This window comes from Rhodamnia argentea, chromosome 11, assembly GCF_020921035.1.
Source record: "Rhodamnia argentea isolate NSW1041297 chromosome 11, ASM2092103v1, whole genome shotgun sequence".
NCBI classification, from domain to species: domain Eukaryota; kingdom Viridiplantae; phylum Streptophyta; class Magnoliopsida; order Myrtales; family Myrtaceae; genus Rhodamnia; species Rhodamnia argentea.
In genome coordinates, this window is record NC_063160.1 from 2,530,146 (window position 1) to 2,546,736 (window position 16,591).

At 41.9% G+C, this 16,591-nt stretch overlaps 2 protein-coding genes across 9 annotated transcripts; one reads left to right on the forward strand and one right to left on the reverse strand.

The window, feature by feature from the left end:
• Window positions 1-5,101: 5,101 nt before the first annotated feature.
• On the forward strand, window positions 5,102-9,245 carry LOC115744033 (shikimate kinase, chloroplastic). 3 transcript variants are annotated; one of them, XM_030679110.2, is made up of 11 exons: window positions 5,103-5,345; window positions 5,924-6,226; window positions 6,929-6,987; window positions 7,163-7,217; window positions 7,303-7,375; window positions 7,724-7,808; window positions 7,930-8,012; window positions 8,125-8,254; window positions 8,358-8,436; window positions 8,647-8,711; window positions 8,810-9,245. In XM_030679110.2, the coding sequence occupies exons 2-11, from the start codon at window positions 6,007-6,009 to the stop codon at window positions 8,870-8,872; spliced, it is 912 nt and encodes a 303-aa protein (XP_030534970.1). In that variant the 5' UTR covers window positions 5,103-5,345; window positions 5,924-6,006; the 3' UTR covers window positions 8,873-9,245. The 3 variants fall into 3 exon arrangements, with proteins under 3 accessions (XP_048128275.1, XP_030534970.1, XP_030534969.1); XM_030679109.2 differs by having other exon boundaries at window positions 5,104-5,311; XM_048272318.1 differs by lacking the exon at window positions 8,810-9,245 and having other exon boundaries at window positions 5,102-5,311; window positions 8,358-8,500; window positions 8,647-8,709.
• A 1,246-nt stretch (window positions 9,246-10,491) lies between these two features.
• Window positions 10,492-16,527, reverse strand: LOC115744030 (F-box/kelch-repeat protein SKIP6). Of its 6 annotated transcripts, none has more exons than XM_048272313.1 (3): window positions 16,463-16,527; window positions 15,152-16,287; window positions 10,492-11,078 (listed from the first exon to the last, which is right to left on the reverse strand). In XM_048272313.1, exon 2 carries the CDS (start codon window positions 16,267-16,269, stop codon window positions 15,169-15,171), a length of 1,101 nt encoding a protein of 366 aa, XP_048128270.1. In that variant the 5' UTR covers window positions 16,270-16,287; window positions 16,463-16,527; the 3' UTR covers window positions 10,492-11,078; window positions 15,152-15,168. The 6 variants fall into 6 exon arrangements, with proteins under 6 accessions (XP_048128270.1, XP_030534965.1, XP_048128271.1 ...); XM_030679105.2 differs by lacking the exon at window positions 10,492-11,078 and adding an exon at window positions 11,089-11,260; XM_048272314.1 differs by lacking the exon at window positions 10,492-11,078 and adding an exon at window positions 11,341-11,685.
• Window positions 16,528-16,591: the final 64 nt, after the last annotated feature.

Consider the following 16,591-nt stretch of genomic DNA (forward strand, 5'->3'; position numbering starts at 1 on the left):
CGCACGGCCGATCAATCACGTACTCCGAGTGATGTGTACCTCATTTTGTTCGTCGTTTGAGTTTCGAGATCGCGAAAATTTTGACCGACTGATCGCACCACGCGATATCGTGGCTACATGAAATGCTTTGCTGACGATAGAGGCTGTTTGAAGCACGAGGCGATGAGATGCGACGCGACGAGATTTGTGGGGTTGGCTTTCGGTTCTTGGCAAATAGCGTGTGTCGGCTTTAATTTGGGTAGTGCAGATATTTGCTTTTGATACCATGTAGGAGTTAGTACTGTAGTACAGAATGCGATTGAATAGTCCTTGTCTTCCCTGTATTGCTGGTCCCGCCCATATTCCTTCCACGTTGAAAACACCTTCCTCCCCATTTTCCACGAAACCTCACTTTTCGGCACATTAGCCTTGTGTTAAACTACAGATCTCTGGTTCTACTTGCATAGACGAGAACTGAATTAGACTCCATTGCAAAGTGAGAGAGTCCGAAAGGAAGCATACGTTCATGTTGTTTTCGCTGAGTGTCAACAGCACAAGCAAATCGGGACCACAATATGTTGTGTTCATTTGCGGAATCTCAAGGTCGAATTGGGTCTAGACTAGGTTGTGAATAGGATCGTTTGTCGAATCAGGTCTCGACTAACCGCACGGCCGTGGCTCATCATCCTCCTACTCTGTTAAGTTGTCATCGTCGGGGTCCCTCGCAAGCTGCTCGTAAAAATCCCCAAGTTCCTCTCCAGCGTCAAGCGACTATTGCTGAGCGTCGCACGAGATTGATGAATCCTGAATGTGATCGATCAATTTTGGGATTTGAATTAGGCTTTTTGGAGTCAGGGCAAACATCTGATTTGGGCCTTTTTCTTTTTGCTACATTGAAAAGAAATTTAAAAAAAAATATCGTCGCTTTTTTTATGTCCACGTCCACACCAACTCTAGTCCAGTCACGTAGACCGACCAGCCCCGACTAGTATCTATGTAAGCATTTTATGGGGTAAATTAACCGAATGGACTCAGTTGGTGTATTGTCAAAAGGTTTTAGGACTCCATTTGCAAAATTGAAAGTTTAGAATAGATTTGGTAAAAGTGCAATCGGTTAGAATTTTTTTGGACAATTTCCACCTCGTACACAACATATCATTGTTTTGTATTGGTTGAGCCAACTCATATGGTGCAATGGGCTGGCCAAGATCCACTTCTTCTCTTTTTCCTATAAACATGTTGGGCCAATCCACCACCTCCTGATAATTGTCACGAGTTGGGGCCAATAGCTAGACAAGTAGGTAAGCAAAAAATTATCAATTCAAAGTCCAATGTCAATGCTAAAAAAAAAAAAAAAGGAAGTCAAAATATGAAAGGGAAGCATTTTATATGTCAGCGGCACGGCCAATTAGAACGGCCGATCGATCACATAATTCGCTCGACGCGTACCTCATTTGTCATGCGCTTGGATTCCGAAATCGCTAAATTTCTACTATAGTTAAGGTTACAATTTTTTGGAGCATGAGGGCAAGAGATGTGATGAGATTGTGGGGTTGGCTTCCGAACTTGGCAAATAGCGTCTGTTCCTGATATTTCCTTTTGATAACATGAACGAATAGGGCAGAGCGAGAATGAATATTCCCATTTTCTCCCTGCATTGCTGATCCTGTCTATATTCCTTTCACATTGAAAAGCATCTTCCTCCCCATTTTTCATGACAACTCTCTTTTTTAATTTTAGGGTTTTTTTTTTATTTTACCAATATTTTCGAGATGCCCGCCAATCGGCCCAATAAAAATAAAACCCCGAGTTGTCAGTTCGGTAAATTCACCTTGCGTTAAATTTTACCCATGTTTTTCTTACCGAATGTGATTGACAGGCTGTATTATGTACTCGCTAGTAACACTCTGCAAAATGTAGCATATGAAAAGTCGGCATCGCGTTTTAAGGGCCCGCCCCACCTATCTTCAAGGCGTTGAAATCTCTCGACGTTCGAGGGGCTCGCCCCACGTCTCTTCAAATGATTTGGGCATTATAGTACCGATTAGGGTCAAATCTATAAAATGCTATGGATATAACATTTAATGAGAAAGTTTGAAAGAAGAAGAAGAAGAAGAACAAGATGGTTGTTCCTGAGCCTACTACGACACAAATAAGTCGTTGAAGTGGCAATTAAGAGGGAGATGCCCTTCCTCCAACTGGAACGGGCCGAGCCAAAAGCGAGTGGGCTGGGCGAACGAACCGAGTCCCACGCGCGCGTGACTCACAGTGACGAAAGGCACCGCTAACTACCACCGACGAGTTGGGACCCGATTCCCAACCAATACCCGGTCAGGTCAAACTCAGGTGCGCGACCTACCCACCCGCGACGGAAATCTCGGATCGCCGCCACGTCTCGTGCCCTCGTCGAGGACGATGCCTGGATGAGGTGGACATGTTAGGCGCGAAAACGTGTGCGGTCATTATTAACTATTTTAAAAGTTCAAATTATTTGATAAATGCGTGATTAAAAGTTAATTATTTTCTTTTTTATAAGTTAAAAAGGGTGAGAAAGGGGCGACCGGTGCCGGCGATCAAAGGAGTTTGATGCCTGCGTTCGCAATGCTTGTTTTGAACCAATAATTACTACTCATTTTTGTGAGAGCGTGTTATCGTCACACCACCGGATGCAAGTAGGAATAAATATACGACGCTTGGTGCATGAGCCGAACCCATATCGGGGGTGAATCGGCTCTTTTCTGCGGTCGAAGAGCGGTGGGAGGTTTCTAACTTGTGACGATACGTCAACACTCCTACCCATGTGTAGGTTGGGCTTTAACCTAGTACCGGAGCGTGGACTTATATTTGGGGAGGAGGTTGAAAAGATTTGAGCTAAAAATCTTTTACTCTCGTATCACATGAAATTATGTGGGACCACTGTTAATTGCATTAAAAGTTTTTTTTTTATTATCAGAAAGATAAATTGCATAAAAGTTTAAGGTGCCGGATAAAGATGCGATTTGTTAATTTCGGTGCTTAAACACTAGGGCAGCTAGAAAGCATGGGAGGAAGGCTCACGCGCGAGAAAGGTTTGTTAAGATGATTATGATTAGTTGATTCACAATAGAATATGGATTTTTCACTGTGCTTGGTAAGAAAAGCTCCCAACCTCTGTATTTGTCGGCGGGGATGTCGGTGGTCTTTCTCCCTTTATAAATAATCTGTCCGACTTGCCGCCACACTCCTCGTTTGGACCCGCAATTTATCACCTCGTGCCTTCATCCGGACAGATCAACATTAGAAGCAAGACCTCTTCAAACAAGGCATCTTGTCGGTAGAGATCTGTGCAATGGGGATCTGCTAAACAAGGTTAAAGATATGGGGAGAGGCCAATGAGATTAGCTCAGTGATCAACGAACAGATGGCCGGTCGCGCGGATGGAGCGCACGACATGAGCTTCACTTTCGTTCATCGTGCCAATCAAGCGCAGATAATTTCATGTTTATCCGACAATTCCTAAATCGGCTTGTCTTTTTATGGAGTCCATGGCCTTATTTGGGTTTCTCGTCGTTCGAATTTATATACACAGACGGACTTTCAAAATGAATAGGTAAATTAAATTTAAGTTGCGCAAATTAGATTGAAAATTATGTGCAGCAAGTCATGTGAATGGCGACTCAATTGTAAGTGTGAATGAGGTTGGTATCATGTACCGAGTCAATCGTAATTTGGGTTGACTTTCATGTGATTCTCGTCCTCCTCACTTGATGCCAAAAGAAGAAATCCTCCCAAGTTTTCCACATGGTACCCGGAGGTCAACAGCAGCCAGCCTAGGGAAAAAAATCTTTAAATAACTTTCATATAGTCTAGGGAGGACATTGAACATAAACCAATAATACAAGGACCGCGTGGAACAGATTCAAAGTTTAGAGACAACATTGCATATCCGGTCAAATTTCAATGACGACATCACACGTCGGACCAAAGTTGATTGTCCATTCGTGTCATCGTTTCCTGGACAAAAGTAGGCATTAATTGGACAATGTTCGCCATACTATTTCTCAATTTTTTGGTGCCTAATCTTGGACAAGGATGGTTTGATTTTTCTCTTTCTTTTTTATTCTTTTTTTTTTTCCAAATGGTTGGTGGTTGGGCAAGGGAAGGAGGTTGAATGGCATTGGAATGGACCCCCACTCTCACCTGTCCCACCACTAAATCAAGCATTGGCTACCAACCCAAGTGAAGAAAAAATCAACCCCTCCAAACAAGAGAGGGAGGGGAGGTTTGGTGGGACTTGAGAGAGAGAGAGAGGCAAAATCTCACAGCCATGTCAATGCCACATGTATCTTCAAATTGGCCCTTATCCCCTCATGAGAGAGGAGGAGCACATTGATGATGCTCCTTGGCCTCCACTCCCTTTGGATAAGAAGCAAACCCCTCACCAACTCCCCACTCTTCCCTTATTTTTTCCATTTCTTTTTGTTTGTTCTAACTTTTCCAGTCTTCCAATTTCAGTAATTTCCCCAATTTTTTTCTTGGAAATAGATGTCAATAAAATTAAATGGGAAATGAGAAGACCAGACTTGAGTAGGACCAGCCAACCAGTGCCCCCCTCCCCCCACCCCCACCCAAAGTAAGAGCCTCAAAACCTCCCAAGTCCCAATCCATTTTTTAGGCCCACCCCACCACCCCCAAAAAAAAAGCAAAAAAACAAAAAGGGAAGAAAAAAACAGGAGGTGCAAGTGTCAATTAGAATGCCTATCTAGAAATTTAATGACTTCTTGTCGCATTTCGCATCGCTGGTCGAAACGCGCTATGGAACATTTATAAATGACGTCTGTTAAGGAAACTAGTGATAATATCATGATAAATTGAGCGAATTCATAATTTTAATAGTCGATGTGGTTTATTATATTAAAACTTACTATTTAACTTAGATAATTTCGTCATCTCACGTGCGGTTAGTTTTCATTTTTCGAACCAGTTGTAAATTTTTGTTCCTCTTTACTCATTTGGATACGTATGTTACAACCTATGAGTGTCTCTTTTTTGTTGGGTAATGATAGAGAACCCGACGGTAACGACAGTCGATTTATGAAAGGAAAAGGAAGGAAGAACAAAAGCCCGATTCCCTGCTCCCTCTCTCTCTCTCTCTATATCAGTTCTCACCAGATCTTTGATTGCCACTTTTATAAATGCGTTGCGTCGGCGAGGAAGAAACCCAACTGGATATAGAAGCGAAAGCACAGCTGGAAGGAGATACATAGAGGGTCTGACGTGCCTTCGCAGATTTCTTGCCTTCAATCCTTCAGCGCTAATTCGGACGCGCAAGCTTCTCCAAGTTCTTGTGCAGGTACTCTCAGGGTAGATGCTTCCCTTATTACTGTGCAAGAACCAGCAGGTTTGATGCGATTCTTGGACTCACCCGAGTTTCAAATGCATTTGATCTTCTCCTGTTAGCCGAGAGAGGTCAGGAAATGCAAAAGTCCCTATACGTTTGATGTGAGATGAGCGACGAACGCAAAAAGTCCCTATACGTTTGATGTGAGATGAGTGACGAACTTACGCTAGTCTTTTCTTGGTTCCCGTAAAAATGTCGCCTTTTGCTTGAATTTCAGCCGATAGCTGTATTTGGGCTTCTGGGTATCGGAGATTCTTGGGGTTCTTCTAGTCTTGGTTCTTTTGTAATCCGCCTTTTGTTTCTTGTTAATTCTGTGAGTGTTCAGTGATCTGCTTTGTTGTCTAGTCCATAAATCAGACCATCTAAGAATCGGATTTTTCTTCTTTTTAATTGTGTTTGGCCTTTAATTTGTTTTTACTGTTTGATTTTATGCGCTGGCTTATTCATTCTGTTGTTCTAGGAAGATTTTCGGAGTCCGATTTAGCATTGATTAGGGGTTGTTTTGTTTCTCATTGCAGAAATTTGGTGATCCAATTGGTATTCTCATCAGATAAGATATTGCAGAAATTTGGTGATCCAATTGGTATTCTCATCAGATAAGATAAACAGGTTAAGTAATTTGGCACGGCCTAGCTGTCTTAAGGTTAATGATGGATGCCAAAATTGCACAAAGGCCACAGTTCTCTGCATGGATTGATTCGGACAAGGTTGGAAGAAAATCGAGCAGCTCGCTGCGGGTTCCGCAAAAATTACGAGAAGGGAGATGTCGTGTGCTCATTTCGGCCCATTTACAGCCTACGAGAAGTTCTAATCGGCATAAATCGATCTCTTTAGAAGTTCCGTGTTCGTACCGAGAGTTTCCAGGAGGTAGTTGCTTTTATATCCAGTTCTTGTTCAACTGTTTCGTGCATCAAGATTTGGGGTGATTCATGTTGAGCAATTTAGCGTCCACATCTTTTGTTTAGTAAGTAATTTCGTTTTTTCCATTCACCTTTTGAGCTGGTGAATCGTGGTTAATCTTTGTCAATGGATTCGTCCAAATTAATTTCAGATCGTTCTTATTTGACATCATATTTGGATGATACTTGAGGAGATATTCGCCCTTTCCATGACCTTGGGAAATGATGTACAATCTGTTGGGCTATCTTTGCTCAGAAATGCAAAGTCACCGTTATTTTAGTTTTGGCGAAAACTTTGAGGTTTTCTATTAATGTATGATGGATTGATCAGATCTTTCTTGCTTGTATTTTTTTATCCACATGATGCCATCATGTTTTTCATTCTTTCCACCAATTGTATAGGCAGACGGCAGTTTCTGCTATAAAACGTCAACTTCCACATAATTTGAGTTTTTCCACTCTTCTTTTGTTTGCTTTTGCCCAAGTCCAGAGTTTCTAAAGTAGTGATTCTTATGGGGTGTCATGAAATTTTACTTTTGTTTTCGTCCTGAATGAACTTAATGGAATAAGGTGGTTTTTCATAACTACCTGCACCATTCACGAGCTTGGGGTTTTCTCTTCTGTCTGATTTGTTGAGCATCAGCAGTGATGTACATGATAAACTTTGCAGCTCCAAGATTGCAATCTGGAAGTTTCAACTCTCCTTTTGATGAAGCTTTGATACTGCAGGTACTGAATCCTATCTTCTGTATATTAGATTGAAGTCATAGGTGCAATGCTGTTAATCACATATCATTTTCTTTTATACTGGTGTTTGTGTGAAGTAAGGTGCAAATAAGTATGAGTAATCTGTTTACTTGATAATTTGGAAAAATGTTACTTACTAGAATAAATGCAATTGCAGAATAAATCGCAAGAGATTGAGCCATATTTAAGTGGGCGCTGTATATATCTTGTTGGTCAGTTTCTATTTCCTTGATCTTCCTGTTGGTTAGACTTGTCAATCTATATCTCCAGTACTCACCTGTTTGATCCGATTTGCAGGAATGATGGGTTCCGGAAAAACCACCGTTGGCAAGATCCTGTCTCAAGTACTTGGTTATAATTTTTGTGACAGGTTTGTCTGCAATTCCTTATTTTCACTTGGAAAATGTTGTGAATTGCAGTACATCCGTGGATTAGATGCTCTCTGACTGGAAGATACTTTATACACATAATCTGGTTCTCTTTTTGGGTCCATTCCCATGATGGACCTTTATTTGCGGAGCTGCATCAAGTATTTATATTTTCGTGGCTAGAATTATACAATCATAAGTAATGCAGGCTTCTTCTTGTAGGCAGAACCATGATTTTCTATGGTGAAAAGGCTTTATATGTTTCTGTTTCATGCTATGTAAAGCTGTACATGTCTGTTATTACCATGCATTGTATATCTTGTGGCTTGGCTGACTCTGTGATGCTCCAGTGACAAGTTGGTGGAGGAGGATGTGGGAACTTCTGTAGCTGATATCTTCAAGCTCTATGGAGAGGGATTCTTCAGAGAGAAGGAGGTGAGACCAGGGAATTTGCTTTCGATATAAACCTTATGCATTTGTCTCGTCTATAATCTGGAAGACTTGTCTTATTCGGGCTAGGTTCTCCTGCTAATCAAATCATAATTTCATCTTGCAGACCGAGATGTTGAAAAGGTTATCAAGAATGCATCAGATGGTGGTTTCTACCGGTGGTGGTGCTGTTATTCGTCCTGTCAATTGGTAATTTTGACGAATGAACGAATGAAAGATTCTATCCTATACACTTCTTGACCATTGCTTTTTTCTTTGTGAAATGTTTTTAACTCTGTATGCATTTTCATCTGTTAATCAGGAGATACATGCAACACGGGATTAGTGTCTGGTTAGATGTGCCTTTGGAAGCATTGGCACAGAGAATTGCTGCTGTGGGAACAAATTCTCGTCCACTTTTGCATGATGAATCGGGTGATGCCTACACAAAGGTGAGTTAATTTCATTGCTGGCCCAGATACATAACTTATGGGTTTTCTTAGTTGAAGCACGATTTGGTTTTCTGCCATTCATGATACAAACAATTACTCGCAGGCATTAACACGCTTGTCTACTCTTTTGGAAGAGAGGAGTGAATCATATGCATATGCCAATGCTCGGGTTTCTTTGGAAGGTACGCTCAGTTCAACTGCAAGTGCACTCACATCCATGCACTTTTCATCTTAATTCTTGAGACGGTGCGGTTCTGTTAATTTACAGTTTGCTACTTTTTAAGCTGATTCATCTTGATCCTCCTTTTTGATCAACACCTTATGTGATGAAAAACACAACTTTCTACCCTTAATGCCTTGGATTGGATTATGAGATCGTCCATTCTTTGCAGAAATTGCAGCTAAACTAGGTTACAGAGACGTGTCTTATATCTCACCAACTGCTATTGCTATTGAGGTCGGTCTCTCTCTCTGTCTCTCTCTCTCCACACGCACATATCCTCTGCTTGCCATTTGTGATTTGCTCACTTGAGAATATATATTATGAAATTCCAGGCACTTGAAAGAATTGAGTGTTTCCTGAGGGAGGAAGATGGCATGGCGTTTGGGACACTGTAGCGACAAAGCTCCCTCATTTTGGGACGTGCTATTATTTTTTGGATTCGTTTTGGACTCCTTCATGGTTGAGGTGTTGCACATGCCGCGTCCATATTTTTAACGTCCGGACGTGGCCTTTTCGTGCTGATTGTTTATATCGTCCTGTATGGTTGTTCGAGAATGTGACAGAACCGAGTACTTTGGTGTACTTTTGTTGGACTCTGGGGTGAAGAAGTGATATTTGTTAGTCCAAATGAGAATGGGGACTTAGACAGTATAAGTGGATAAAGAGTCCTTGTCTTTGTACCAGAATAATATGTTACCTCATCAGTGTGAGGGAAAATGAAGAAATATGAATGTACATTACTCTTGACAAGGTTGTATTCTCTATTTCTTTCATTCTACCCCTATTTTCTTCTTCTTTAAATTCTGGTAACATGTACTTTCAAAAGCCATCAGTTGATTGAGCTTGGACTGGAAAACACAGGATCAGCTAAAAAGTCCAAACCAGAAGTTCCAATGGGAGGAAGTACTTTGCAGTTTGCACATCCAAAGACATTATCCCCTTAAAGCTTTTGGTCAAGATATTTGCGCATATTACAAGGTAGGGTTAATGTAAAAAAATATCTCAAATTGATATCACTGTAATAAATTTATCCAAAATTAATTTTTTTTACCATCAAATATTTCAAATCGGTACACTCGCGATAAATTTACTCGAAATTAATTTTTTTACCACAAGAAATTACAAAATTGATACATCCGTGACAAATTTATCTTAAATTAATTATTTGACCATGAAAACCCCCCTAAAGTGGTACGCATGTGATAAACGGAGGGTAAAAATCCTAAACTAGTATATCCGTCAACCGCCACATGTCATCTAGTTCGGTGTTAACCGCCACATGTCATTTAGTTCAAGAATCTGGCTATAAATTTTAATAGAAAATAACTATTGAGAGAAGTGTGAATTGTGTTAAAGAAGTTTCACATCGGCTAATTGATGTGGTGTTGAGTAATTAATATATCATAATTGATCCATAATTCATTAATTTAAGCTTTTGAATGAAGGTAAATCCAACTAAATATGTTGATGGGCTCGGACCGTGCGATTCTAACACTAACGAACCCTATAAGATATGAGGACACAAAAGATTTAAAGCACATCTCTTAATAGTCAAATGGATATCATCCAATCATTGAACAAGGTAAGCTTCCAACGGATTGCCTTTTGAAGTGATTTTGTTTTTTCTTCTTGATACTGAGTATTCTGATCTAGCCGCGACCAACGACTAGATATGATCATGCGGGGTCACGGATCTATGTATAGACCAAAGCCCCCACAAGATTTTTACGAGCATCCTACCCAAACACACTGTCCCGCTCTTATAAATCATCAGCATTTTATTACTATTTTTGCCATTAGCATTAGGCTACATCACACACAAAAAGATAAATAAAATTAACATATCAAAGTGGTCCTAACCCTTCGCGATGTCATTATATCTATGCATTAAATAAATGATGATTCAATGGTTAGAATAGGTCAGAGTCAACTAGCAATTATTCGAGATAATGCGATAATGCGAATCTATGGCATTTTGGTACATCCAATTCTCATAAGAATGAATACTATGATTCACATTTCGAACACGCAAGTCGTATCTTGGTCAGACCAACAAAAAGATTACGATTTACGAGTGCACCTATTATGATTCCCAATACAAGAGTCAAAAATAGGTAATGACTTGTGATGTTTAGCATCACTGTTTGCACTTGTAGTATGCAAGATAGGGTTCCTGTGGCAACTCGTTATTACCGCAGAGCTTGGCCAGAGCAGATTCTGAGCGCATATGCTCGCGTTTCAGTTCAAAACTCGGGTAAACATCGCAAAGGAACAAGATAGAGCGCTTCTGCAACAACCCAGAAAGTAAAGTTTTATCGCTGTACCAAGCGTCCGCAGCTCCGCATCAACCTCATTCATAGATCTGTGGATAAGTTAGGGATAGGATCCCACTACAAGTCACTAAACATATCCATACACTTGACCAGTCGTTCGGTCCTGTAAAGAAGGGAAAGGACGTAACCTAAGGTCATTGGCCCTTCACCACTGGAAAATACAGTAGAGAAACAGACAGACTCGCTGGCATCCTTATTACCCAAGAGCTGCTGAAGCCTGAAGCCGATCTGATGGTCCTCCCGCTGATGCGTAGTAGACAACTTGGCACTATAAGTTTACACAAGCTGTACATAGGCGAACGTCTCCTTCAAGATGTCTTAAGATCCTATCACAAATAGGCACCAAACAAGATAGTAAGGTTGTGCCCTAGTTGCCTTTCAGAGTTTTGAATGACAACTTCAGAGTAGGGCCCTTCAATGACCTTTGCTCGCTGTCGATTTTTCAACACCCTGTAGAGAGCATGGCGATAATAAGCAACTTCACGAGGGGACAAATATGAAAGACAATAAAAGAAGCAAACAAGCAAGCATGTCCAAAATGAACTGGAACCTGAGACGCCATCTTAATGACACAGGGCTACTGTTTTCCCACGGATATCATCAGCTAAACAAACGGAAACAACAGCAAAGAAACAGAAAAAAAGGGTCCATCTGGATGCCGGTCACAATGTTCTTTGGGGTTCTCCCTTTTTTCCGAATGTCATGGTTCATCATCTGATTTGTTCACTCCAACTCACGTCATAAGCTGTGCAAAACAATCATAATGACAGCAGCAGCAGCGGCAATAACTGATGTGCCAAGATCGTACTGCCAACAATTGACAGCGATGCTCATGCTTGTCCTTTCCTTCTTATCAAAAGAAGCCATTACATTGCCTGAATGCTTTCTTAGTCAGTAAGCTGTATTAGGCAAGGGAGTGGAACACAACAAGTACTAATGGTAGGATTGTCGAGATTGTGAACTTAATGAATTGGACAAGAAATAACAACAATCACAGTTGTTTTCTTTGAGTAGGTTGGCTGCACTAATAACTTTGGTTTGCTGAGAAAACCGCCCAAAATAATTTAGAGTTGACAAAAAAATCCATGAGTCCTTACGAGCTTGACATACGCAAATGTTTTTTATGTTTCAGGTAATATCCGCATAAAAAGAACTTAGCTTTGCAAAGTGAAAAAGGTTCGAAATAACTGGAATGACCTACTCGAACAAGTCTAGAAGAATGGAAAGTTCATAAAGACTTGGAGGTACCAAGGTGAACGGTCTACAATGTCTACATCACCATCGTACTCAAAGTGCTTAGTGAGACGAAGTTGGATATAACCGGGAAATCTGATATAACTAGAATTTGATGCCATCAGCCTCATATAAGCAGAAGTCTGATACCAGGGGGAAGCCAGATATAACCAGGTATTGCTGATGTAAGAGGAGCGACTACACTGCTTGAGACATCAACCTTGTCATGTTCTATGAGGAATATGTCCCAAGATAAGTTATCTTTTGACAGCTAACGGTCTGGTATTGATTCCTAGTTTAGAGGAAAGTGACTGATTATACATCTAAGAGATTATCTATGCGGAATATATCCATCGCACGTGATATCCTGGTTGATTGGCAATCATCTTGAAAACGGAGTACTTTCCATAATCGAGCTACTGTTATCTTTGGAAATTGAACATTTGATTGTATGGGCAACAAAATTTCGTGAACTCAGATTGATTAACTTCCACATCTAAATTGATCTGCTCAACGAATATCCAACGGATAGCTTGGAGATCGATCCTCTTGAAGACTGTCCAATGGGAAGATTGGATACTGAGGAGTGCCAAAGGAGATCAACAAGATGCCAAAGATAGAGATTGATTAAGAGAGAAATCCAATCCAATAATAGAGAGAGCTATACCTTCTTATATTGTCTTTTGTGTACTAAAAATTGTAATCTCTTGAGAAGTGTGTTAGTGTTATAGTTGTGCTTAGGTATGAGATAGTAAGATCTATCAGCTTGGTATAAGCAGCACCAGCTTTGAGAAGAAGTTCTTGAGTATAAGCAGCACAACTACTATAACTGCTCAAAGATTGCTCGTGAAATCTAGCTAGTAGTAGATTGTTAGTCTAGGAGAGTGGATGTAGGCTTAATACAAGCCGAATCACTATAAAGCTCCCAGAGCATCATTTCTGCATATATCTACTCACTGCTTATACGCTTAAATCAAAGTTGATGCTTTTAATTCCGCAATAGTTTATCAAGTTTCTTGAAATCACTTATTCACCCCCTCTAGATGATACTGTTAACCAACATCACGGTTCATTGCTCAAATTCTTCAAAACTCTCTAAAAGATCTAACTCTATCAACTCTATTGATTTCGATCATCTCCTCATCCTTCGAGGAATCCGTGCCCATAAAGCCATGCTTTCCAACTATTGTCTGATGCTAATTGTTCAAAAGTTTTTTAGTTCCATAGCTCAAAAGGATGAAGGTATCAAACCTATAAAGTCATTCTTAAGAATAGTTTGTACTCTTTGTTCATTAATATTATAGTTTATGACATGATAAATGGCAGGCCATGTGAGACCACCTCTCGTAGAGGAGATCCATGAAATTCATACAAAGAGACTTGCTTACACAGCCCATTACAGATAGTAAGGTACACCTCATGCTGGAATGATCGTTCACCATGATATACCTCAGCTATTCAGTACCTATGGATTGAGAGTAATAACATAAATCAATGATGTGAGACAGGTACTTGAAACGTAGGTCTTTCCATGTCAACTGTTCGAACATAATAAAACCATGTTGTACCACTTGTCCCCCGATCTATTGATGGCCACCCTTCCATATAAGGCATATCCAATCTTCCGAGCAAACAAACATCCTCCTCAATGTCAATGTGCGTCCTCGCGGAAAAAATTCTACTACCAGTCCACTACAAGCATCCTACCGCCCAAAGAAATCACCATCTTTGACATGATTCCTCCGATACTTTTAATGGAAGAATGACACAACGAGCTGCGAAAAACAGATTCTTCTAGGCCTTTCTTTTGGAGTCAACCACCTAGAGCCTGCATTATGTTTACCAGCTGAACAACACTAGGAACTGTAAAAACAGCCAGAGCACTATGTAGTTTCATGTTCCTATCTCTCCATCTATGACATAGATTAGCAGTCCATGCGAGTTTATCATGTCCATCAGAAGGTTGTAGAGTGCAACTATCTGCAGCCCAATTGCCCTCATATCATGGCATGATCTGCTCTAGCAGGAGGCAATCTCTATTTCGTATTACAATGAGCAAAAAATTTTGAAGTTATTGCCCACCCTTTCCCATTAGCATGCAGATTATTAGCCATCTTGTTTTAGCACCCATCGCAGTTCCAGCACTCCCCTTCCACAAATAAGCACGATGTGCTGCTCAATGATCAGTTGGACAGACAACTTTCATGGGCAGGAGGAAAAATTGACACCAGCAATTTGAATGACATATTTGATGCTAAGGTCAACCTGCAATAGAGACTCTTAGAAGACCGAGCTCTAGTTCTCAACAAAATTCAATAAATTTAAGCTTAACAATCCCTTTTGGTAAGCTTCCCAGGGATAAAGAACAATCCCAAAAAATCTAACTGGAAGATGATCCTGCCGAAAGTTGCTAACATCAACAAGCTGCAATCATCCCAGCAGAAACATATAGCATTTCTTTCCTTTCACTCCAAACATCACCTAAAAATTCTGCAAACAGTAGGAACCCCTGCTATATCTTCTTTTCTACAACTAGCGAAGAATCATCAAGTCATCAGCAGCACAAAAGCTTCATTTCTCCTCTTGCTCAAGTTAGCACCAAGTACAAAAAAGTTCTGAGAAAACTAAGCAACAACAGTCACGAAAGAAAAATCAGATTTTAAATGACCATGATGATGATGTCACAACATCAAGTTAGCAAGTTACATGATCATCCCCCGAGCAAACAGATTCCCTTTACAAGAGTGCCTCTACTTAGTACTATGGAGGAACCATCACAATTGCATACAGCAACAGATGTTAAACTCACCCAACACACTCACCTCATATTGCAGACACCAAACGTGTCCTTCCAAAAGCAGATCATCCATACGATAATTTTTGGTTAGATAAGTGCTGCATAAATGGTTGTATACATGAGTAAAGAAGCTACATATATATGATGACTCTCCCAATTTAAGTGCAGAAGTTAGCTACCGCATTATACATTGCTCCCATAATATATCGTCATTCATTTAGGCCGGCAAACTTAAATAACTGGATTATTAATAAACATAGAAACCACACACCAATTAGCTAAATCTAAGAAAAACAATTGTTCGAGCATACCATTGACCCAACCGGGATCACAATGCCACCGCCAAGCAACTGACAATGGAAGATCCATTGGATACCTTGAGGATCGAATCCGACCAGCAAATACACCCCACTAATTCCCCATGCTCGTCCTTCTTTACAGCAATCTCAGCACACCAGACCTCCATCTCCTTCCCACCACCCTTCCCCTCCCAAACCACCACCAAATTCCCGCTCAAATTCCCCATCGTTGCACCGCACAAGAACTTCGGTAGCCCTTTTTCCACGCCCTTCAACTCCTTCCAAACCCCTTCCTTCACATCAAACCCTCTAATCTTCCCCAGATAGTCATAGCAATACAAAACCCCGTCAATCACACAAGCCCTCCCTCTCCATCCCATGTCGAGCTCACTTTCCACACTCTCCCAAACCTCCTTGTCCACATCGTACACGATCCCGCCCCGGTCTGCCATGGCATAGATCCTCTCATCCACAACGGCGCTAGCATGCATCCACTTCTCCCTCACCTCAACCGATGAGGACGGAACTGCCGCCCACGTTCTGGCACCCGGGTCCAGGACCTCCGCCCAATGGTTGGCTCGGGACCACGAATCCACAGTGCATCCACCCAAGACGTAAACCTTCTCCCCGACCACGCCCGAAGCAGCAAACTCCCGCCCCACCCGCATGGCGGGTCCAGGCTTCCACCGGTGGAACCGGCAGTCAAGCACCCAGACGCAGGGCGAGGCCACATCATTGACGGACCCACCGAGGACGTAGATCAGGGGGCCGAGGGCGGCGAAAGTGGAGCCGACCGAAGGGGAAGGGATGGGGGCTATGGGGAAGAGTCGGTGCTGCTTCGGAGCGGCGGGGTTTGGGTTGGCGTTGGAGTAGAGGGTGAACCAGAGGTGGGAAGGGGAGGAGGGGTGGCGGAGGGCGAGGTAGAGGGAGGGCTCAGTGCAGCCGAGGAGGCGGCGCGCGGAGAAGAGGAGAGGGGAAGAGAGGAGGGAGTGGAAGGCCTTGGAGACGAGGGAGAGAGTGGGGTGGTGGGAACGGGGGACTCGCGCTATGATGTTCACGGCGACGTCGTCCGGGAGGGAGGGGATCAGTGGGGTCGCGGCGGCCGGAGCGGCGGAGGGAGCGGTGGACATGATCGGGAAATGAGGGTCGAGCATCAGTCCAACCAATAAAAGTATTAGACGGATGGTTCAAGCGCTTTGAATTATTTGTTGGGGCGTTCTGGACACTTGCGAATTTGCACGTGACAAATCATTTTCCGTCGTATTGATGATGTCCGGCTCAACTCCAGCAGCGCATGTTGCACAGTGAACCGGCCGAAGCTCACAAAATATTTCAACAACTTGATCGGTTTGGCTTAGTTAACCCTGAGCTTATCGCATGTGAAAATATTGTCACGGTGGAGATTTCATCTCCTGATCTCCCAACTGCCCACATTTATTTCATGATCTCTCT

Excerpts from the sequence above, each read along its gene's own strand:
- LOC115744033 (XM_030679110.2), top strand. The coding sequence starts at position 6,007 with ATGATGGATGCCAAAATTGCACAAAGGCCACAGTTCTCTGCATGGATT. Across the intron at positions 8,255-8,357 it reads CGGGTGATGCCTACACAAAG|GCATTAACACGCTTGTCTAC; the intron begins GTGAGTTAATTT and ends AATTACTCGCAG. Across the intron at positions 8,437-8,646 it reads TGCTCGGGTTTCTTTGGAAG|AAATTGCAGCTAAACTAGGT; the intron begins GTACGCTCAGTT and ends CATTCTTTGCAG.
- LOC115744030 (XM_048272313.1), bottom strand. The coding sequence starts at position 16,269 with ATGTCCACCGCTCCCTCCGCCGCTCCGGCCGCCGCGACCCCACTGATC.